Source organism: Anguilla anguilla, chromosome 10 (genome assembly GCF_013347855.1).
Source record: "Anguilla anguilla isolate fAngAng1 chromosome 10, fAngAng1.pri, whole genome shotgun sequence".
Taxonomy (NCBI): Eukaryota; Metazoa; Chordata; class Actinopteri; order Anguilliformes; family Anguillidae; genus Anguilla; species Anguilla anguilla.
In genome coordinates this window covers 15628735-15653095 of record NC_049210.1, presented here as the reverse complement: position 1 = coordinate 15653095, position 24361 = coordinate 15628735, and the positions used below count along the sequence as shown (strand labels likewise).

The 24361-nt window shown below is 44.0% G+C and overlaps 2 protein-coding genes and 1 long non-coding RNA gene across 3 annotated transcripts; 2 read left to right on the top strand and 1 right to left on the bottom strand.

The window, feature by feature from the left end:
* Nucleotides 1-847: 847 nt before the first annotated feature.
* LOC118206517 (serine/threonine-protein kinase PkaA-like) lies at nt 848-7614 on the top strand. Its single transcript, XM_035379308.1, has 17 exons — nt 848-971; nt 1701-1795; nt 1968-2015; nt 2199-2577; nt 2768-2944; nt 3042-3143; nt 3878-3993; nt 4370-4420; nt 4625-5015; nt 5194-5370; nt 5480-5587; nt 5803-5913; nt 6259-6348; nt 6480-6572; nt 6853-7077; nt 7189-7279; nt 7503-7614. The coding sequence occupies exons 1-17, from the start codon at nt 890-892 to the stop codon at nt 7612-7614; spliced, it is 2448 nt and encodes an 815-aa protein (XP_035235199.1). The 5' UTR covers nt 848-889.
* A 609-nt stretch (nt 7615-8223) lies between these two features.
* On the top strand, nt 8224-10439 carry LOC118206875. The gene is made up of 3 exons (XR_004761262.1): nt 8224-8427; nt 8626-9242; nt 9509-10439. It is a non-coding gene; the product is annotated as an uncharacterized LOC118206875 (long non-coding RNA).
* Nucleotides 10440-16214: 5775 nt separating this feature from the next.
* On the bottom strand, nt 16215-22749 carry myl2b (myosin, light chain 2b, regulatory, cardiac, slow). Its single transcript, XM_035379758.1, has 7 exons — nt 22658-22749; nt 20074-20163; nt 19401-19476; nt 19157-19261; nt 17966-18044; nt 17139-17187; nt 16215-16749 (listed from the first exon to the last, which is right to left on the bottom strand). The coding sequence occupies exons 1-7, from the start codon at nt 22658-22660 to the stop codon at nt 16645-16647; spliced, it is 507 nt and encodes a 168-aa protein (XP_035235649.1). The 5' UTR covers nt 22661-22749; the 3' UTR covers nt 16215-16644.
* Between the last annotated feature and the right edge of the window lie 1612 nt (nt 22750-24361).

The window sequence follows — 24361 nt, the reverse complement described above, 5'->3', positions numbered from 1 at the left end:
GAATTTGTGCACCCATAGCTGCATTTGTTATTCTAAAATGCGTCCAGGACGTTTCTGGGTGTAGTGCTCTTTTCTGTGTGGGTATGGGTGGGTGTGGCTACATAGCCTGTATGGGATCAGATTTCAGAGTGTCTGATGTGAGGTAGCCTAGCTGCTGCAATAGCCCAGATACAGCAAAAAGACGAGCCTCGGGCTCACTCTGAAATCTGATCCCATACAGGCTATGTAGCCACAAGAATTAGACACAAGAATGAGAGTTAACCTTGCAATTGTTATTCCTCTATGGCACCAGCTGAAGTTCGCCAAGGATGAAAACCTATGCAGAGTTGGCTTGTTTCCTGTTGGACCTATATGTAACATTACCTCTAGCTACGGTTGCCAGATATCCGGTTTTATAATTATTTGTACATGCCCGGTTCGTGGGCCCGACTGAATAATGTAATGTCTGGTCAAAGAAATGGATGGGAGAAATTCACTATATTTCTAACGAATTCAAGCGTTGGTGACTCGGTCTGGTACTCCGGGCCGAGTGGAGGGGTTTGAAGACGGATGAGTAAACTTATTTGATTGTAAACACAGGCAGAAGAATCCTGCACAGTTTGCCTTTAATAGTGTATATTTGACTGAATGGATGAACTTCAACGTGCCTGGCAAAGCAGAATGTCAATGTTTACATTACTGCGTGGTCGCTTATTGTGACGTCACTTATATGGAAGGCCATTTTCCCATACATTTCTGCTGGAAATCCCATCTGTTGTTGTGACCTCATCAGCGACGTCACAATTATAGAAATGTGTTCTATTACGTATCAGAACACGTTCTGTAAAGTGCATATATAGCCAAAAAATACGACTGATCATTTGTATGCGAGTGCATTGTACAGTTAACAATGGACAAGCTGTATAGGATAATCAACTATCTTTACGGAGCGATCGTTGACTTTCCCGCGTGGGTCAGAGGCAGGGAGCAAGGTTAGGATGGCGTTAGGGGTCGGCGGACACAACCTGGCGGAATGTTTAGGATGGTTGTGGTTTACAACCCTTCGTCCACATCGTCCTACAAGTTTACAGTTAGGCCAAAACTTTTATAACAAGTGAAGTCCCGTAGCTAGCTTTTTAGTAAACTTGTTACCTTATTTTATGAAGACACTTAGCCAGCTGGTTGAACAGCTTCGTAGCAATTTTATCGGCTCCTCATTTTCCAATCCAGATGGCTTGGTTAGTTATATCGTTTGTCAGTTAACAAGAGTTGCAAAATTTCTCGCAAAATAAGATCGCTGATTTAGATAGTGGACCATTAAGCTTCCTAACATGCTAAATCCCTGTAACTGACTAGTTTGCCAAGTGTTATACTGTAATTTGTACGATAAACAGTCCAGGCCGATGTAGCATCTCCTAGCCTCCGATCGCAACAGAAAGCACACTGAAGGAAAGTGCTTCGGGTAAAGCCGATTTTAAGTGGCCCCTGTGACAGGCTGCAGTTTTTCTGTTGCGGTAGACTTGTCAAAATTGGCGGTGTGCTGTACGGGAAATTTAGTGCATTTCTGTGGGGCAAATTGTTAACAAAACCGAAAAAACTGGAAATAAATTATTTGTATTTTTAAAACGAATTATATAGAACTGGAAGTCTTATGCTGGGCAAACAAAAGTCGTATAGGATTTGCCATATTGCCTAAAATCTAAGTCTGCTTTGCGTTGTAGAACATGTGGAGAACCACTACATAACGGGACCATTAATTGGACGGGGATCATATGGCTCCGTATATGCTGGGATGCGCATCAGTGATGGACTTCCGGTAAGATGCTAACTTAAGTACACGGTCTTTGACCTGGACTTAAAAAAAGGTATACCTGTAATTAGTATTTGTGAAGGCATAACCTAAACACAGTGTGATATTATTTCATACGGTAAAATAAAGCAATTTGCAAAGAATGACTTGCACCTAATTTCTATCATGGTTTCTTCAGGTTGCCCTCAAATATGTAGGGAAATTGGAAGGCGATGAACTGCTTCTTGTGAGTACCAGATTTTGTCTCCAAATAACTGAACGTTGGCTCTGCACCATCGTTTGTGTTCTGAATATAATATCCATCCGCTTGTCCGTTGTTAGTGGTAGTATTCCTTGGACAAGTTGCATTGGAAATGTGTGCTGTGATAAACAGCAGTATATGGCCTGATTAAACCCCACTGCCTTACAGCCTGGACAGGACTCGCCAATTCCCAGAGAAGTGGCGCTCATGGGCCTAGTGAACCAGGACACGGGCCATCGCAACGTCCTGCACCTCCATGAGTGGTTCGACGCCTCAGACCACTATGTCATGGTATTGGAGCGTCCTTACCCCTGCACGGACCTCTTGGAGTTCTGCGACGCCCAAAATAATTGGGTGGATGAAGAGCAGGCACGCGGGGTGATGGACCAACTTCTGCAGGCCCTGCTGCACTGCCAGAATTCTGGAGTTTTCCATCGGGACGTCAAAGCAGAAAACATCCTGATAAACACAGAATCGCTGCGCATCATCCTGATAGATTTTGGGTGTGGGGATCTATGGCAGGATACACCATTCAGCGAATTTTCAGGTGAGTGAGAGGGCCAGTTCATACGTTTTAAACAAGTGTTTGTAACATGGGAGTGGAACAGTTGAATGTGAAATTCTGCGCGCACCTCCAATAATATGCTCCCAATTATGTAGTTTCTGCGCTGTTGTAGTTAAGTCATTATGACTGGCTTAGTGTTTGTTTTTATTTTTCTGTCTTGTCTGCCTTTCAGGCACCAGGGAATATGCCCCTCCTGAGTGCTTTGTGGAAGGACTGTACCAGGCCGGCCCTTCCACTGTGTGGTCCGTAGGGGTCACTTTGTATGACATCATCTGCGGCCGCTTGCCATTTAAAAAGTTTGACGAGCAGAGCATGAGCAGAGTGCGTTTCCCTGAAGGGCTGTCCTCAGGTGAGGAGTTTGGAGATGACAGGGTTTTGTGATTTCGCACATTCTTACGACTCCCTTTTTCCAATCACATACATGTTTTTTTTGTTGCCGTCTACAGAGATCAAGGACTTCATCAGATGGTGCTTGGCGCCCGAGGTGGAGGATCGAGCCACATTGGAACAGCTTCAGCTTCATCCGTGGCTCCGCCCCTTCTGCTCAGGTCCAATAGCGTCTATGCACTATGAAAAACTTGTCTGAAAAAAATATTGCTGGATGAGTACACCTCAGGACTTTGGGATGCCCATCAATGGCTGGTATCAGGGTATTGGGGGTTTGCGGTCTAAACAAGAAAATATGTCCCTCCAAAAAGCAGTTCATACTGCATGATGATGTTTCCATAGGCTGTCCATAAACATTGTATTGGTTTATTTGATGTTATACTCAAATATCAGTTTTTATATTGTAGTCATCCAGGGTTGTGGTCATTCCAACTAATTAAGATTAAACAATTTTGAACAATGATTGGGTATTATACACACATACAACTGAGGCACATTGGCATAAAAGCTGCTTGGAGTTTAGTGTATTATATAACTTTTCATCCCAAAATCCTGGTTCTATATGGGAGTCCAGGCATAGTGTTCACTGTGACCAGCGGCCTAGCAGGCAGTGCATACCTGGCTGAGCCATCACATAGGCTCATTGATTTATTGGATTTGCCAAATTTTAGTTGGCTGCCACACCATAGCACAAGCTGCTCGTCTGTGTCCCAAATTAAGAGCGAATTTCAATAGCAAATTCAATAGTGTATTTCTGTGGTGCAGAAGTTGACAAATCCAAAAAAGCAGCAAAGTTATAACTTGAAGTAAGAGCTGACAAAAAGATTCAGAACAAACAAAAACCATATTGGAATACTTGCTACAATGACTAATGTCTGCCTGCTTTGTGTTATAGAACAAGCAGAGGACGATTTAGAACATGTGGAGGACCTCTACATGATTGGATCGCTACTTGGAGAGGGTGGATGTGGCTCAGTTTACGCTGGAATCCGCATCTCTGATGGACTACCGGTAAGAGGCCAGTTTTGTGGCCATTAAACTGTCTGGCCAGTCCTGATCTCCTCGAGTCTAAAACATATCTGGGACTATCTTGTGATTATAATTTTATTCTTTCAGTCTTTTGTTTTCCTTTGTATATGGCGCAAAGTTACTGATGTACCTACATTTTTTTCTTTATCTTATGGCTTATCCTTTCTTGTTTAAAATAATGTATTTTAATTATTGCTAAAGTCATTATTAGTCCAGCTTTTTCATAGCTACTCTTATTCAGCTATATAAACAAGCTGAACACTAGCAAAGCTATTACATTAAAAATATTTCATACAGTAAAATCATGAAACTGTGTAAATAATTTGCACTCATGTCTATCGACAATTTGTTTCCTCAGGTTGCTCTGAAGTATGTAGAGAAATGTGAAGATGACGAACTACTAATACTAGTGAGTACCACATTTGTCTCCCTTGTTGAACTTTTGATCTCTTGGCTGTCAACTGTCCTTTTTAAGAAATTTGACGGCTTATTGTCACATTATTTGTGTTAATGTGTGCTGCATCAGGTCTAATGATAGCATTTTGCCGCATAACCAGCTGCCCCTTATTATAACCACACCCAGCTCATGCCCACTCATCCCACTGCCTTACAGCCTGGACTGGACTCGCCAGCTCCCTTGGAGGTGGGGCTCATGGGCATGGTGAACAAGCGCACGGGCCATCCCAACGTCCTGCGCCTCCATGAGTGGTTCAACACCTCAGACCACTATGTCCTGGTATTGGAGCGCCCCGACCCCTGCACGGACCTCTTCCGCTTGACCCAAAATCATGGCATGGACGAAGAGCAGGCGCGGGTGGTGATGGACCAGCTTCTGCGGGCCCTGCTGCACTGCCAGAGTTCTGGTGTTTTCCATCGGGACGTCAAACCAGAAAACATCCTGATCGTCAAACCAGAAAACATCCACACAGAATCGCTGCGCATCATCCTGATAGATTTTGGATGTGGGGCTGTATGGCAGGATACACCATTCAGCGAATTCGCAGGTGAGTGAGGGGACCAGCTTATGCATTTTAGACAAGAACGTGGTGAGTAATATAATGCCATTGTGATGGATATGATAAGTAATTCCAAAGTTGTCTTTCTCATTGTTGTGATGTGAAATATCTTTACATTAATTATTTTGACGGCTATCACACGAGGAGTGTATTTTTTCCCTTTCAGGCACCGAGGAGTATGCAGCTCCAGAGTGTCTTGTGGAAGGACTGTACCAGGCCGGCCCTTCCACTGTGTGGACTGTTGGGGCCACATTGTGTTATATCATCTGCGGCCGCCTGCCATTTGACCAGAGGGACGAGCGTAGCATGAGCAGAGTGGATTTTCCTGATGGGCTGTCCTCAGGTGAGGAGCCAGCAGGAGATCACAGCGTTTTTGTGTTTATTTCTCACCTTTTTTGGCTCCTTTTTATCATCTCTGTCCAATCGCATACATGATTTTTTGCAATCTACAGAGGTCAAGGACTTCATAGGCTTGTGCTTGGCACCCAAGGTGGAGGATCGAGCCACACTGGAACAGCTTCAGCTTCACCCGTGGCTCCGCCCCATCTGCTCTGGAGAAGGTAGCCTCGCCTTTGGACCTCAGAACTCTGTAGTCTAAGGAGGTCTTTGCTCTATGATAAACTCCTATTGCCTATATGCAGAAATCTGCAGAAAAACTCATAATTTACTCTACAGTGCAACAGCTGTAGTGGACTGCTAAAACTCATGGACAGCCAGGCAGATGTGCTTCAGTGTTTTATTGTACCATGTGACCATACAATTTGATCTCTCTCAGTGGAATCCATGGAAGAGAATGGAAATGAGGAAGATGGAGAGCAGAACATGGGGCCCATGGAAAAACCGGGCCCCTCCAGCTCCCTCACTCCAGCAAATTGCTCCCAGAATGGTTAGGATGATTCTGTCAGAGGAGTTAGGCACAGCTGCCTAACCCCTGAAGCTTATTGGAAACGAAGTCTCGACTATGAAGATATCAGAATGTCAGATATCTTCACTCCTTTCAGAATTTGCTCAGTTCGAATTGCATTAAAAGCAGAAGTTATGGCTTTACATATGAGCCATATTTGCAATGCAATTTAAATTCGATACAAGCCTAGAGCTGTGATTGGGTCTCAAGAAAGATAATTTTATTAGATAACGTGGAAGCATATTCATGTATTTTGTTCTGAGAATGGAAAGATGTTCAGAAAGAAAAACTAAAAGCGTCTTTCTGCCTGTGTGCGATCTCTCATAGCGTCAGAGGAGAGCGGTAAAAGAGAGAGAGACGTGAGGGGGAGGAGGTGTGCGGCAAACCCGAAAACACCAGCAGACTGCCTTAGGAACGGTTAGTATGTGGCCAGAAAAGAATGGGATGCAACTTACTTGGATTTTTACTTTTGATATATGCTGACATACGCGTAATCAGAAAGGGAATGAGGTCTCAAACCGAATCTCCTTTTGTGTGATCTCTTTCAGCCCCAGAAAAGATTGCCGTGAAGAGAAAGATGGGGTGTGAAGAAAATCAGGACCCCTACAGCTCTTCCAGGCCTACAAAGTGCCCCCGGAAAGGTTAGGATCTTCTAAAATATCCCGCTGTGTCCCTCAGTATAGCGCTACTCGTATGAGAGCAGCCTGTGAAAAAGGGTTCTTTGGCGTTCTTCATAGGGGAACCCTTTTTAGTTCTTTGTGGAACTCTATGGTAGGTGTTAATGTTTGAAAGCTCCCAGTGAATTTAGCCTGACAAGGAACCTGACAAGTAAGCCACTAGATAGGCTTGCTCTATGGAGACACGGGCAGGCGCCTTTTGGAAAGTTTTATTCTGAGTGTGTAGGGACTAAAAATTCCTCAGAGCAAGACGGATGGTGGCTGAAACAGCAGGACTCTGAAGCAGAGAGCCAGCATGAACATGGCCACCAAGCCGCTGTACTTAGCCCTGGGAGGGGTGCGCAAAGAGGGGCGCAACACCCGCCCCCGCCGCATCCGGAGCAGGGAGAGGATGGGCGGCGCCTGAGCCGGGCAGAGAGCAGCTGCTTCCGCTGCTCCCTGCCCGCGCCTGACAGCTCTGACTCCAGAGGTATGACCGTCCTACTGCGGCGCATTGCTGTGTGCAGTGGGAGCGCGTCTTCATTCCCAGTGTGGTCAGTGCACTGCGTGCTAGCCAGGTTCTCTTTGCGGTCTTCGGCAGTCCCAGGACCCGGCTGCCTACCATTGGACCAACCTGCTGGCCTAACTGTGACCCATTTCATGCTGGGCTTCTCAATGCATTGGAACATGTCGTAAGTTCCCCTCTGATGTCGACCAGACTTCATTCAATGTCTGTAGTCTATAGTGACTGCTCTTTTGACTTACAAATAAACAAAATAAACATACTGGTCATTCAGTTCAACATGATATTAAGATACACAGGGAACAGGTGGACCATAATTATAATGGTATACAATGGTATAAGATCTTTACTTTGCCAGTAATATTATATATATATATTTTTTTTTTTTTCAGATTCCCAGAATATGACCAAATGGATGGGCTACCTGGCCTCGCCGTCGACCACCAGGGCCAGGAGCCCAGCCTCCTCCGGGGGTTGATAAAATTGGGTTCGGGCAGACTGTGACGTGTCCATGTGTCAGTGCCAGGCTGAGACTTAGCAGCTCAGTAGGGCTGGGCGATACACTTAATATTTAATTATCGAGTATTTTTTCTGAGTGCAGTAACAATCATCACCACCACCTGGTGTATTGCCTTTCTTTCAGTCTTTTTGTCTTTACCAAGTAAGCATCTGAACTTTCAGGTGGAACATGAAATGCTTCTGGAAAAAAAATTATCACTGATATTTATTGGATGTTGATAAGACAGCCAATCGACAGCAAGGTCGTACAGCTTCCATGTGATCACGTGCACACAGTGTTATCGCATGAAAGCGTGCAAGGCTTATTGCTGCTGATTGGCTGTTTCATCAACATCCAGTAGATATCAGTGGTGACCTTTTTTCCAGAAGCACTTCACGTTGCCTCGGACGTTTGGACGTTTACTACCACGTCTGGTATAATTGACGAAAAAAGACGGAAATAATCCCGATTTACCGCGCTGAGAAAATATTCAATAATTATCAAACAAGTATTTCGCCCAGCCCTTCTGTGTTGCTTAGTTTCAATCTGGCACCGATACATGGACACGTCACAGTCTGCCTTAACCCCACTTTACCCCCCCCCACCCCCCCTTTCCCAGCCTGCCTTAAACCTTCTTTCCCCCGCCCCTTCCCAGTCCCGCCTATTTACCCCACTCCTTCCCAGTCTAACCCTATTTTACCCTATGGAGGGCCCCGTCCCTTCAGTGCAGCAACTACAACAGCTGCCCTGGTGCCCCTAACCCATCAGCAGCACCAGATGATCGCCATGCTGTAGGAGGGCCTAGACTACACCTTTCAGTAAGTCTTGGAGATATGTATCATTTAATCAGAAAATATCAATTCAAATAATATTCAGGACTGCAATTAAAATGAAGAAAAGAAGTAAAATAGAACCTGAGGAAGGGTCATGCACCAGACATCCTTTAGTTTGTTTCAGGCCCAGAGTTGTGGTGCCCGTGCAGCTGCAGTTCTGACTGTTGATTCTTGCTTTTCCAGGTGGATGAAACCCTTTTCAGTGCTACAGCCCCGCCAAGCCAGGGAAGCTGTGCAGGAAACTGTGGAGGCAAACAGGAGGAAGCCCCTGGCTCTGCAGGACAGAGAGCGCTGAGTCTAGGCCTGGTTCCAAATGGCGTTTTTTCAAGAGTTGCATAGTTGCTTATGGTCGGCGTGGAATCCGAGGCAACGCTGCCTCAGACACCGCGCCGCATCGAGGTCCCTCAGGATTGAGGGTCTGAGGGTCGTACGGAAGGAGGCCTGTTCATGTCCGTCTCCTCCTGAAGGCCTTTCTCTCCTCTTCTGCCCTCAAGTCTTTGCTTTTCCTGCCTGTCAGCCTAACATGCCTGCTCGTCTCCCTCGCCAGGCACGAACACGTCAGTCTCTGTGCTTGGCCGTGTGACCTCGAGCGGCTTTTACCTCGCAGGGAGCAGTTGCATTCTCCCCTCAGCACACCTGTGAGAAGGCGGCGGCTCTGCAGGTGCCTGTCCACCTCTCTGAGGTCCCCCAGGATGCCATACCGTTGGGTCCGGGAGCTGTGGGTCGTTGTTCCACCATGTGACCGGTGTGACCATAAGCAACAGTTGCTACACCATGGAGACAGGAGTGATCCTCACCAGGTGCCTGTCCATAGCATTAATTGTGCCTTAAGTAAAGATGGGAAACATACTGTAAGCTTTCTAGTTCGAAGCTGCCCCTGCACAGGAAAGTTAGTTCATTCATCTGTCAAGAACAGGAAGCAGAATGAGAAGATATTTTATATGATTTCTGAGATGACTTAAAAACATGATTTATTTCACTTGTCCAGACATATGGGGCCTCTTTAATCACAGTGAAACATCTGAGTGTCTGGGTGAACTCTAATGTGCTTTTCCTTCATCCCCAGCAATGTGAAACCATGACCGGCAGTGTGAATGAAGAGCACTTCAACACCCCATTGCTCTTTACAGAGGAGGATAAACTGCCATTGCTGACTTCACTATAGTCCATTAAAAATAATGTTTAATGAAATAGTTCTAGTTCCGGTAATTCGACGATAAAAATGCTCTGATGTGATTCTATATTCTTTAACTGTTGCCAAATAAAAAATTAGAAGTATGTATTGTGAAGATGTGTTTCATGTAAAGGAAAGGTAATATTGCACACTAGAAATACATCTAGGTAATTTATGCAAATACTCTTTGTCCAGGTTATATCCAACCCAAAACGGTAAGCTAGTCAACTGATGATTTTGTGAATAAAATGCTTTTATATTGGGAGTCCTCACCTTCTCTTAAACTGTGGTATTAATCCTGTCAGACCCTGTATACATGCATGTACATACATGGTGATTGGGATTGTTAGCATAGCATTAGGGATCATGCTATGTTTAGAAACGTTAGCATATGCCATTGAAATTCAGGATATGAATTAAGGGTAGCATGGACTGTAGCTGCTTGCCCGTTGACTTTACCTGTTCCCGCAGAGGAGGAGCGCCGTGACAGGGAGAGGAGTCAGAATTTGGGGCTCCGTAATCGTAAGCTCTGTCATTCCAGTGGCTGGCACTCATTCTGCCATTTGTAATGTGATTAGTCATGTGGGTCTGCTGTTATTAGCGCCACTCATTTCACAGGGCTGAGGTTTGTTAGGAGTGCTTCATGTGTGGCTCCCCTAAGGTTTGTAAGAGCAGCCTTTTTGGTGTAGTGCACAGTAGCTTTATTGAAGCAGCCGTTTCATGACTGCTGGTTGCGGTAATCTGGCCATGGCCTATCTCCCAAGGTAAGGCCCCATGGGGTCTTGTCAATGTAATATGAGGGCTTACTTTGTATTTTTCATGTTTGGTAAGTCTTTATTTTGTTTTTTGTGTACTGTTCTTTTACATGTGTGTGTGGGGGAGGGGGGGGGGGTGTTTTTCTCTGTTCACTCAGGTGTGGAGTGTGATAGAGTGTGTGTTGTAGGTAGAGATGTAATTAGATAATGGTAACCTGGAGTGCTCTTTTATGAGAATGCCCAGGGGCATTGTCATATTGAAACAGGAAAGGGCCTTCCCTAAACTGTTGGGGAAGCACAGACTTGTCTAGAAAGTGATTGTATGCTGTAGCATATCGATTTGCCTTCATTGGAAATAAGGGGCCTAGCCCAAACCATGAAAAACAGCCCCAGACCAAGGGGTGTCCAGATACCTTTACGATATCTCCAGACCCATTGAAAGGTTGTAGTTTACTGGCTCTCTAAGGGCTGTCTGATTCCCCACCCAGCATCAATTTATTTTATGTTTTAATAAAACTGCTGATATTTTTTTACAGGATTGTGTGGTGGTGCCCTGTCTCTGATTCTGGACTAGACAGGGGTAAATGGGGTTTGCCCTACTCACACTGTTCATCTCGGTAGTCGAAGTTCATTAAAATATAATGAACTACAATTTCTCATTAAGCATTGTTGTTCGCAAATAAATTTGTTCAATATAATATCTCTAGATGCAGGCTGGAGTCCCAGAACTTCACAGGGTTGTTTTAGAACTTCCATATGCTCACTAAATTATATCACATTCATTGTAATGAAGAGGCCATAATCTTGTCAGTAATTAATTTTCTGTTAACTATGCCGCCCACATGGAATGTATATCTACACTGTTTATAATGCCTCTGTACATTACAGCCTTGCGGGTGCAGTAAAGCTAATGCATCACTGTCCAAAACATAGGGATTCATTCCATTCAAAAATGCAGGGGTGAAAAAAATCTGCTCAAAGCTCTCATACAAGGCAGAAACTAGGTTCTAAGGGGGAAGTACAGGCATTTTTTTTGAGGTTCTGTAGTGACAATGAGGAAGAGACACTGTTTGACATTAGGCTGGGGATGGGTGGATAATTTAAACTAAAACTGAATGCAACAGAATTTCCTGCATGATACCCATATGCACCAAGATTGGTGATAATTCATACAATGGCTGTTTGGTTCATTTGTTTCTTTACATGCAAAAGCTGAAAGTTGATTGACTTGCTGGCAAGTATGTTTGATCAATTTTCCTTTATAAATTTTGGTATGTCATTTTTTATGTATGAAAATGGTTGATAAACAATACGACTCCTGTGGTTCTTGGGCCACTATTTGTGTGTGGATACTGACCACAGCACCATGTTGTTTCTAAAGACATGAACCAGACAGCAGTCTCTGCTGTAGGCTGGGTGCTTAAAAGAGGTAACTGGGAGTAGAGTAGATGCCAACTGCAGCAGAATGCTGCTTGCAATCACAAACGTGTTACGCTGTAAAGAAATATTGTGGGAGTAGTACTTTTATTTGCTAGATTCTAACAATGGGTATTGACTGGAGTTATGAGTCATACACCCATTGTCTGATATGATATTTATGTCTCTGTCTCTGAATGTGTGTGCCTGCTCCTGTGTATACGTGTGTGTGACAATGCAAAGTTAAAATACGTAATCTCTTTGTAGCAGTGAATTTCCTTGGCATGGACCACAAAATCAAGCTGAGGAATTCATTGGAGAAGAAGCAGTGCCCTCTTGTGGCAGGCAGTAAAGATACAGGGGAAGCAATAAATGTAATGCTTGCATTGCCCCCTCCTTTCATCTGCACTTTTTAAATACCAAATATATCCTGTCTTGTTTAATAGTGTTTCTGCCTGCATTTGTAGACCTGACCCATCAAAGTTCAGTTCAGGACATAATCTAGTGCTCCACATACCAAAACAGGTTCTTATGAGCATCCAGTGGTTCTTGTGGATAGCTTGATGTGAATCAAACTGAGCTAATGAGCATGCGAATGTCAGCAGATACCACAATGTGTCATGTTAGCATGGGAAGCTTTATGCTAGTTTAATGCATATCATGTTGCAGAATCCACGCATACGTGACCTTTTGCTCATGCCATTGCTTATGCCAAAACAGTGAAAAGGATTTATAGGTGTCACACGCCGGTGTGACACCCCTGGGAGGAAGCTGCGGCAGTACCAGGAGTGGACCGTCATTTGCCACATGGAGAGAGAGAGAGAGCATACCCACAAACACAAAATCAAATAAAACATCTTCGCCCTTCCCCCTCATGGGTTCCGGGAAGAAAACAATAAACTAAAACGACAACCTAAAATAACAAAGGCAAAAGAAAGAAAAACCCAGCGACAGCTCTTCAGCTCACTGTTGGGATCTGCTGGCCAGCTTTCCGGTTGACCAGTTTCTTTCTTTGTCTTCCGTGCTTCAACAAACAAAACCTCAAAACTGTGGAGAGGAGCACACCTTTAATCACCTGGGCTAATTAGTTAACGCAACCCAGGTGCGTGTGTTCTCTCCACCAGCGGCATTGCCGAGACCAGTCCGCTTCTCCAGCGGACCGAATGCTACCATAGGTTTGGCATATATAGGTGTGAGAGGTCATTTCAACTAAGTCTTTCCTGACAGTTCACAAGAATCTCTTACCAGAATACAAATACAAGCCTTTTTGTAGTTCACATATTGGAACCAAAACTGTGTTTTATTGACAGACTAAACAAAGAAGTCAGTAGATATTGCTGTCACTCCTTTTTTTAGATAGACAGTCATTCCATTTTTTGGATGAAGTAGTACTATAGAAATTGGAACACCTTCATTAACAATCATGCTGCTCTTTCACTTCAGGAGGAGGCCATCTTATGCCCTAAGAATTTTAACAAGATGTGTTATACAGTCAAGCAAGTGTCCCTCTGTCACTTAATCTGATTTTCTTTATAGATGTTGGGCAAGTTATTTGGTCAGTCTTGGTAGCCAATTTGAGATCAATCATTGCTTTCATCAATCATCTGCAATTTGTTTTGTAGCATACATATAGTCTTACCTGGCATTATCACAATTCCTACAGGAGTACAAGAGATGAAGTGTCAAGTAATGAAAAACAACTCCAGTAGTTTATTCAGGGATGAAACTCTACCCCCCTTCTCATTGAAGACTGCTTTTACCATGTGTCAAGGTCTTAGCAAAGGAATGAACTCCACGCATCTTGGCAGATGACAGGGGAATGGGCATTGGCAGCACAATGCAGATGGAACAATGCGGTATTACATATTATATTACATATGCATCATCTGGGGTGGGCCATTGGGGCAAAAATAGCCCACGGGTTCTTGCTAATTATGCCTCATGTCTTCACACGACTGGACCACTCTCAGGTTGAAGGCAATGACTGTCTGATGCTGATTTACCCTGCAGCCTGAGCCTAGGCTCTATGCTGGAAGTGAACTCATTGTTTTCAAAGATCTAATAATGCTTTTTAAGTGTAATGTTAGAAAGGAAAAAACTTCAATCAGTTGCTGGATTTCCCTATAGGTCTCTTCCTGTCTTTCACTACCTCATCTGGTGAAGTATTTATGTTCATCATTACTGTTGTGAGCTAATGAAAACTAGATTGATGTTTTACTTATGAAAGTGCTTTTAGATTTTTGCTGTAAATTTAAAAATGTATTTACAGTATGCTTATTTAATACAGCTATCGATCTAATATGCAGCTGCACAAAATAACTAATAATTGTGTTTCTTTCTGTTGAACACTTTTTCAAATTTGCCTGTGTGGAGTAAGACCTTGACCTTCTCTCAGATACCTGGCAAGCAAGCCATATGTAATAAGACCACAGCTGTTCTGAGAGTTTTTTGTGTGATTTCCAGTTAGAGCCTGTGTTGTTGTTAGGAAATCCAACATTCTAAATCTATAGTGGGCGAAACTGAGGTCGATATGCTTTTGCTGTTGACCTGGAACTGTGTGTCTGGACCAGGACCCATTGATCCAGACTGAGTTTGCCTCATGAGAATGCTCCTAATGGCTCAAGCAATGCCGTGGTGACTGTGCCCTGTGACCTTGGTCTTTCATCGGGGGAGGGGGGCTCTTACTGTGGTGTTTTGGCAACCCTGCCCCACACTTGTCCACCTCATCACTCGACAGGATCAGAAGAATAGTGGTGCGCACATGAGAGTACCCACAACAACCACCAACACACACACACACACACATACACACACGCACACCAATGCCATGTCAGACATACTCCACTCCTGATGATACAGTTACTGTGGAGTCTGGCAGGCTGAAGACCAAAGCCTATGTATACATATACACTGCCTAAAGAGCCATTTTGTTGGCTTCCCTCTATGGTCACTTTCATTGAATCGAACTCTTTATGAATGTGGAAAGCAAAGTGATGTGATATCTGCATCTCATTAATGACTCTCCCTCACAGGCTGTTTTTTTAATACAGAAACAAGTGACTGAACAGCACTGAAACATTCAGGCAGATTAACAATGGGCAAGGATTTAAGATACATTTATGATGATTATCGGCTACACAGCTAAAATCTAATGAAAAAGCATTCCTCCAGGTATCATGCCATTTTTAAATAGTGCTTGTCGAGGGCCATGGAAGTCGGACAACAAATGCTTCTGCTTTGTTGTCTGTGCAAATTTATATTGTCACATAGCATTTGTGTACTGGCATGCCAGAAAGACCTCACTGGAGATCAGTACCTGTTTGGAAAATTAATCCTCAAAAAACTGATGGTGCTGTCCAAAACTTTTAATATCAGCTACCGTGTGGTGATTAAAAATCCACCAGATCAGTTTTTTAATTATATGCAGATGGGCCTTTTTTTGTAGCTCAGCAGATGGTTGCCTCCAGTACAGCCCAAAGATAACAGTGTCACCCGTACCTGCAAGTGCTAACCTTCAAGACTCCTGGCACCATCTCTGCCTGGAACTAATGTTTATTGCTTCATCTGTGATTAAAATTATACAGCTGTAGCGGTCTTCTAATAAGTTCTCATACCTGATACAAAAGGTGTGATTGAAATCTTGGCATGCTAGCACACTTCATACAATTGCTAGTTCAGGATGCATTTAATAAATCAAATCATAGTGAAAAATTAAAGTTTTTGACCAAGGAATCTTAAGCTTTTTTCATCCCCCATAACACTACAAAGACAATGTCTGAATTTGCATTATTTAAATTCAGTTCAGTTGAATTCTTTTGAAATATTAAAAAAATGTATGCAATAATTTTGAATCACAAGAGCATAAACCAATCATGTTAGCCTGTGAATGTGCTCTTTGGGCTTTGAGAATTGACATTTCTTATTAAATGAAACAAAAATGTATGAATTTTCAAGTATGTTTTCCCATAACCATAAAATCATAATTCTAATTCTTGGAGTGTGGTCAGTATTACTCTGGTCTGTTAATACCCTCCAATCTGTTCTTTTGGGTTCCTGAAGGAGGGCTGAATTTAAGTTAATAAAAATTTTGCTTCACCAATATGCCATCTGCACTCAAACAGGAAGCGCTTCACCTGAAATGTATGTGATAGGCCTGTCAGACTGAAACCTTCCGTGCTGCAGTGGGACACATGGTGCTCCTTGCTGGTGTGAAGTCCGACGCAACAACAGCCAAAACTCAAAACTCGCAAATACGTGATCCCTTCTCAGGGTGAATGCCTTTGCCAGCTCCTGTGTCCATCCGATATTTTATTAAAATGAAAACTTTATTTGCTCTAGCACAGGAAGCGCTCCCTCTGCTTTGAAATGTTGTGTGGTAAACATGTAGAGAGGGTGAAAATTATGTGGGAAAGACAAATGCAACAATATTTATTCTCTGAGATTTGAAGATTTATTGATTTATTGTTATGGTATATTCCTATGTCTTTAATTCCCAGATGTGAATAAAGCATTGATGTTCCATAACAAACACAAAATGAAACACTCTTCATAAATTAAGCAACAGATTGTTTTGAAATACAAAATCTCTTTTGAAGAGACCAGGCTTGGAGGGCTTGAAGTTGGGCTGAAGTCTGTACAAATAAGAAATGCTTGTTTGAGGAGAGGTCATGCAATGTGCTATCAATGACTCAATGAGGTGAACCAATCACAGTTTTCTGTGATTAGTCCATGTTAGTCAATGATTGACAGTGCATGTTTGCTCCGCCCATATTGGGCTTCACAATTACTCTCTTCTGTCACCAGGGGAGGGCTGAGACACGAGGGGCACAGCACTGGTACAAAGGGGGAACCAAAACATTACTCCTGGTCCTTCTCCTCCCCGTGTGTAATGATGTAGACCAGGTTCTTGTAGTCGAGGTTACCAGCCACATCTGGAGGGAACGCTGTAAACATCTGTTCCATCTGATAACATTGTGAGAGAGAAAGGCAGGTGAGTCTGTAATCTACCCCATACACATCAAACAATGCCGTTCATCACATATTGTAAGGCCACACAAGACAAAACAGGTAGGACTCTTTTATATACAGATGCATGCATAATCAGGTGACCGTTTATATGATTTTAGCTGTGAGATTGAGATTACCTATATTTTGAGTCTGAAAGTATTCCTGAGATCATATACCTCACACACAGCCTCTATGTGCAAGCTTTTGTAGCAGTGCAATTTTCTGAGAGTTCTGTTTCCTCTTTCTGTACAGGTATTTCAGCAAGATAGATTCCTTTACATTGGCGAAGCTGTGCTGTGTTTGCTGTTCTAGACGCATGCGTGAGTTCATGTGTTTCAGCCCACCTCTTCTGGGGTGAACCTGTCCGCTTGGGTCGTCAGCATCTCAGTGACACTGCAAAGAAAGGGTTGCTTACAGCCATTCATTTAATGGACCGGGTATTTGTGAAGGAATGTTCACTCCGTGCACTTCCTTTCCGAGGAAGGAATTTATACTCGTCTCACTGAATGTCATCCAAAGCCTTTTGGAATTATTTTGTCAGAGCAGCATGTTTATGAATCTCTAAATCATCCAGAAAGCTTCTACATTTAAATGTCCTTGCTATATATGAATGAAGTAACACATGCAAAAATCGAAGATGTTTTCTAAAAAGAAAATAGGTTTATTTACACATACCAATATGCAAATAGCTTGGATGGACTGTTAAGCTTTCTCTTCATGAATCTTCATGTTTTATTCAAATAATTTTGCTGTGACATTGGTTACAATAAAGATTGTGGTGAACATGATAAGATGCAAGTGTGAGTTTGCAACACCAATGGAGGATGATGTCCACAAGTTTTAATTGGTTTGTAGTCTGCTGGGAAACCTACTGGACATGATTGAGACTAGACAATTTTCATATATGAATATATGCATGAATATTTAAACAGTGCAAAGGTGTAAAGCAAAACAGTGATCTTGTGAGCTAGTTTGACAGTTATCTTGTTAGTCATTCTATTTTGTGTTGTGCAAATGTGAGTTATTCAATGTGGTAAGATAATATCCATATAAATACCAAATCTACCTCATACAGTAACTATGCATGAGATGCATCGTGAAGAATGGCATAAGTGTCATACAAGATTATTTTTTGGAAGGGTGGAGTAAGGAGTGTGAAGCGGGTGCTTACAAGTCTTTCTTCAGGATCCCTTTGCCCTCAGGGTCAAAGACTTTGAAGGCATTGAGGATGGTCTCCTCAGGGTCGGCACCTACAGAGAAAGGCATCATTGGCATCTAATGACATCAGGCTCAGCCTGGCATGCACATGCACAGTGATCATTTTCCTGCGTAATGTCTGGAAGAACAGAAATGCCAAGCTTCTCTCCCAATGGAGGGAGCAGGAGAAAACTGATTTGTGGCACTGAAATATTGTACCAGTGGTTTTAACCAGCTCCTTAGCGTTGCTAGCAAGCTAGATTGAGTAAGAGGCTGGAAAATCTCCTACAAGATATTCATCTCAAGTTTTCACTAATAAATGAGCTAGCTTTGCCATGCATGTATTTATTTCACCTGCTAGATTGTATCAAACTCTACAATTCATTCCAATGAAGAGAGCTGCTTAGAAATGGACAAATCTACTCTGTTCCTAAGTGCTTCACTGCATACAGTGAGCAAAATAGGTTATAATTAGCAAGGAATGGCTGCCCAGCCAAATGTTTCTTCCTAGTTGCTGAGTCTGAAGGTTAAATGAATTAAATCTACAGAAAGAATCGAAACTCAAAAAGTGTTTTTCATTTAAATGAACAGGTTTTCAAGAACCAGTTCACCAAATAGAATCAAACTGCCCATCACTTGCTAAAGGATTCAGATCAAAACCAAGGTCAATGTTAAATTGAGCCGATGAGTAATTCAATTAAATTTCACACAAAAATGAGCTTATTTATTATGAGCTAGCCCTTCCTTATGGTAGTTTGGTTTTCACCAACCTCTAAGCCGTTGCTAGTTAGCTAGCTTGACTAGGCTTCTCTCACTGTCAGTGACATCCATACACTATAAGACAATGTAAAGCCAAGGGGGCATAAGCTGCAGTGAGAAGCCACAGCATTTGTAAAGAAGCAGTTATGATATCCGTTAGCCAATCAGCGCAAATATTTCAGTGATTGTTGACAACGAAGAACAACAAGAAAGAAAAAGAAAAAATTCTACAGACTCATAATTCAGGGTTTTTATTGAAATACGGACACAGTGTAGGCTTATTCTGCTGATTTTTTGTTGTTGATCTATGTGATATATTTATTTACTTATATACAACGTCTTGAGAGCCGCTTTGCTCAACTGTAACCACTGTGCCCTAAAACACCTCACTGTTCCACTCACCCACCTTTTAGCTTTTCACCAAACATGGTCAAAAAGACTGTGAAGTTGATTGGTCCAGGGGCCTCCTTCAGCATCTCGTCGATCTCCTCCTGCTTCACGTTCACACGACCTGCGGAGCCCGCGGGGAGAACACAGAACCAGAAGTCATCCAGACGAGCCTGTGGGACGCTCGTGATGAGGAGCACAGCGGGACCCCATTCGCTCCCCCTACGCCCGCAGTGATCTGTGTGCGGTGCCGGAGGACCCACCGAGGGCTGCGAAGGTGTCTCTCAGGTCGTTCTTGTCGATGAAGCCGTCTCTGTTTTGGTCCATGATCGTGAAAGCCTGCCGGAGGGACAGAGGGGCTGTTAATGGCCGAGCGATGAGACTCGGTCCCCGGGAACGTCAGTGGCGTTCTCGCCCAGGCCGTAAATCGCAGCTGCGCCGCGTGCAGGTGTGGCTGTCATTAAGAATAAGGGAGCCGTGGATCCGGGGGGAGTGCTCCATCACGGTAATTCCACTTTTTTTTAATTCTTCGATATTCTCGGGAGCGCCGTTAATGAAAAGCGCGTTTGTCCCCTTGAATTTTCCGCTCGGGTTTTTGAGTGGTGCTGCACAGCCTGGCCTGTCCCCGCCTCGTCCTCCAGCTCTAACCGTGGCTGACAGGGGTTGAATTATTTAGGGCCGTTCACCATCACACAGGGGGAAGTTCTGAAGTGAAATCTGGTATGGGCGTGGCAATATCGCTGAATAAGGAACACATCTCAGAAAGCCTAAAGATACTAATAGTGCTGCAGCTATTTTGGAAAGTACAGTCTGATCTGAGTGTGTGCTGAGTTCAAGAGATGCTTACATTTAATGTATTATGAATTCAGATGGACTCTTTTCATGCTGATGGACAGTTGTTTTGTGCAGGTGGCTAACAGGCAGACAGACACTGACCTCTTTGAACTCCTGGATCTGGGCTTGCTCAAACATGGAGAAAACATTGGAGTTGGCTCCCTCCGCTCTCTTCTTTGCCTTTTTGGGTGCCTGGGTGAGAAAACAGAATGCCCGGTCATTACATGGCATCCACTCAGTCCAGTAACCCCATAGACCCTCCCCAAAATGAGATGAACCCTAGTCTCTGAACAATCCCGGTGAAGTTCTCACCTCACTACTGGGTGGAGATTAATGGGAAGGGATTCAGTTCTGCAGCTGACAGCCGGCTAGGGGAGAGTCAGGGGCTCCGCAATGGTATGGGGGGGGTGGTCAGATATGGGGGGGGGGCTTTCTCATATCATTTCGAACATAGTATAAGGCTTTATTTCATTTTTTCCCCTAGTTTTTATCCTTAGTTTACTCCTGATGAACATCCAAGTGTATTAGAGTTCGCTCCTGATGAAGATGCAAGTGTATCGGCTGTCTGGGTAGTGTAGAGGTAAAAGCAGTCGCCTATCATCGCAGAGACCCGGGTTCAATCCGGGTACTTCCGGCTTGATATGAGTCTTTATCTTTGCATTAGCGACTCCTACTCGTTGGTCGAGGTGCCTGTCCAGCAGGGAGGGGATCTGGGGGAGATAGCATGAACCTCCGCACGCGTTACGCTCTCCCAGTGACACTCCTCGCTGTCAGGTGAAAAGAAGCGGCTGGTGACTCCACATGTATCGGAAGAGGCATGTGGTAGTCTACACCCTCCCCAGACCAACAGAAGGATAGTGCATCAGTCAGAACCGTGATACACAGGGGGAATTGGTATAACGACTAAATTGGGAGAAAACGGGAGCAAAATGGCATAAAAAAGATGCAAGTGTATCAGAATACTTTCCTGTCTTAAACTCGCTATAAAATGATAAGAAGATACGTGAGCAATATATTTTACATACATTGCCGATCTTCTGCTCAACACCTTTAATTGCTGAGAGTTTGACTGACTGAGGTCAAAGACCTTGTGGCACTTCTTGGCATCGTGACATGTGATACCTTAGTCTCAGGTTTGGGCCTGGTTCCTGAAGGTTTTTCATGTTGTGATAGCTCTCGTGCCATAAGGAAACCCTTACCCTAGCAGTCACAACCAACCATAGTGTCCAGATGACAATATCATGCTGAATCCAAGGCATACCATTAGCCACAGCCTTTTTTCCCTCACCAGTAAATGAAGCTGTCATATTTTGGTGGGCACAATTATTCAACCAAAGCAATACTTCCCAACATAAAAAGATAAAAGAGCTAGCTATTTGACATGGAAATAATGCATTGAGATTAATACTTGGTTATCACTGTACTAGAGATGCTACACTATAATTAGCCTGAAGATGCCAAAGCCCTCTCCTGTGGCCCCATGCATTTGGAGGCTCTTCATCAGACGGAGGGGATTATGTGTCCAGGCTGGGCGGTGACAAGCGGCCGCCTGCTCGACCATATTCAACTGGAAATCTAGCGGATTAAGCCGGGCTATTTGCACTGCAGACGCGGAGCAAGGCGAGAAAACCTCATCCTATGACATCACATACCACAGAACCGCTCGGCTCCAGACAGCTGCTTTCAGGCTCTCTCTGCGGATTAGCTCACAGCAGTTGTGCGTCAAGAATAAAGGTCATTGTGCTACATGACATTTTTCCCCCACATCTGACTGTGGAGTAGGATTGCCCACTGTAAGCCGCTTTTTATTATTAGAAGTGAATGAATGTGCTAGCCGTGCGCATCCGTGCCTGTTTTGGTTCATTAGGCAGATTTATCTGTTTTCCCATCTCTGCTGACTCACACCCGCAATCAGATATCCACACCGTGACACCTCACAGTTCAAATGGAGAGAATTCAATATGTGTTCCTGATTCACGCTCCGCTCTCTTGCCTTCTACAGTATTCAACATCAAAATGCTAAATCCGGCTCTGGCTGCTGCAAATCCTCCACCGCCCCCCCCCCTCCCCCCACCACAACACCCCCCCATCCCTACCCAGTATGCACACTCTGAAATCTGGTTTGTAGCGTGTTTTTATAGAAGCCACACCTTTCTTATATGTGACATTTTAGGTATCATATAACAGAAAACCCACAGAACAACTCTGTCTATCTCACCATTCACGTTATTACATTCCCGCCTATGTACAACAGCTCTCCCTCTCTCAAAGCTAATACTGGCTGAATTCATGCCAGATGACTGCTAATGCTGTCAATAAAAGTAAGAAAATAAAGGATGCTGAAGGAGGTCAGACAATAAATAATGTTGCAACAAAATGCTGCAAAATTATTATAACATGTTAGTTTCAAATCAGGGCCCAGCAGCTCTTGGAAGCAGAGGAGGTGATTCTCATCCCCCAAATTCCGATCCAACAAGAAGCAGTCACCACAGCATCCCTTTCTCCCGAGGCTTTCCCACATCAACCCCCAGCCCACCCCCCCACATTCCCCCCAGCCTCCACCTTCTCCTTCCCTTTGATGCATCGTCTGACCCCCCCGGGTCACAGCATCACAGCTGGACCTCCTTATGCTGTGCTGGGCGCACGCACCCACCCCAGGCTTGGAGCGGCGGATGGGGACACTCACCATGGCTGATGCTGGAGCTGTGCAGGGCAAGAAAAGGGATGCTTGATGTTGGACAACGGGGGCATCCAGGGTATATTATATGTGACCCCCCCCCCTCCTTCCACTCCCATTGTGTGCTTCCCCCTTGGGGCCAGGTCATATAAATAAACCATGCCTTCTATAGGCAGTGCGGCAGGTAGGATTGTGCAAGCCCCCGTCTTGCCCTGCCCCTTTGGTTCACTGTCAACGCTCTGGAATAACAGTGGTTTAGAATAACACGAGCCGCATGGCGACGCATTACAGGGGCTGGGGCCCGGAGGCCAGAGGAGCCGCACACTTCATTGTTTCCCCAGAAATCTGCTTCTGTCTTCAGTGCCTCCCACTTCGGAATGCTGCGAGGTCTGATTGACAGCATCACTTGCTGGGTCCCCCAAATTTACCCCCCTACACCCCCTCTCCCCCCTTTTGGCTGCAACAATGGATCTGAGTCCTTTTTAGGGTATCACTATGGACCTGCGATGGTTACATGAGACAAAGGCAGTGGTTTGTTGTAGAGATTCCAGTCCATCTATTTAAGCCATCTCTGAAAAGGGCTATTAATCATAAATAATCAGTAATTTTCCTAACAGTTATTATTTAACATGCAATGGCTTAAAGTTCTCTGAAGCTATCTATCAGAGAAGATGTTTTTCATTGTACAGTTAGCGAACTGTTGTTAAAATTAAAGCAACTTACTGGCAACAATTAGCCAGTAAGTTGATGTAATTCATTTAAGAGCAAAGTTACTGCAGTTTTAATTACAACAGCTTTCACTATGCTATATAATGAAGTACCACGCTGTGCTCTCATTGACAGTGTTGAATGTACCGGAGTGTCAAGAAAAAGTAAACTATTTCTTAAATGTATTAAAAGAAACTTCAATTTTATGGAGTAATTTGGCGCACAGTGTTTATGGAGTATATGTAACGGCAGGGATCTGGCGAGGCTCAAATTTGGGTCTCCAGGGGCGGTGAACGCACCTTTAGGGGAGAGGTTAGGCCTCCACTCGGGCGGACCACAATGCTACGTTATTCCCCACCTTCCACTGAGAGTGCCCTCCTGCTCAAGCACGAGTCGCCAGGGGGAGGGGCAGCAGTGTCGTTAGGCAGCTTCAGGAGCTCATCAAAACAATTTTTGCACTAAAGGAACACTGCTGTACTTTGGATCACAGTAAAGCATGATTGCTGTAATATTTCATCTGCCGTGAAGAATTCACACAAAGCCTATTGTACATCTATCACAGCATACTCAATACAGCATCAACAGCAGAGTACTGTTCACAATTCTGGAATATTGTTATTAAAATGAGTAAAAATCCTAACAGTGTGGATGTACCGGCCAGACTGATGTATGAATGCTTTTATGTCCGACCAAACTGTGTCTTATTATTGTATCCTCTCAGAAAATAAACCCCAACCATAAAACTAACCCCCCATCCACTGAGAAAAGTGAGCATGTCCTTAGCTAGATACCATTGCAGTGCTTGGGCTATAGGCATTACCCTGTGATTGCTGCTCAGGTGCTCTGCTGATTAAATCATCTTTGCAGCATGTGGATTGCTTATGTATTATACAGAATGAATGTAATTGCCCATCCAGGTGATTTACAGGTCAGATGGCTCTGTGTGACATGGGTCCCTCGGGCAGAAGACCTCTGGGATTAGGTGGAGCTTCCTTCCTGTTCCAG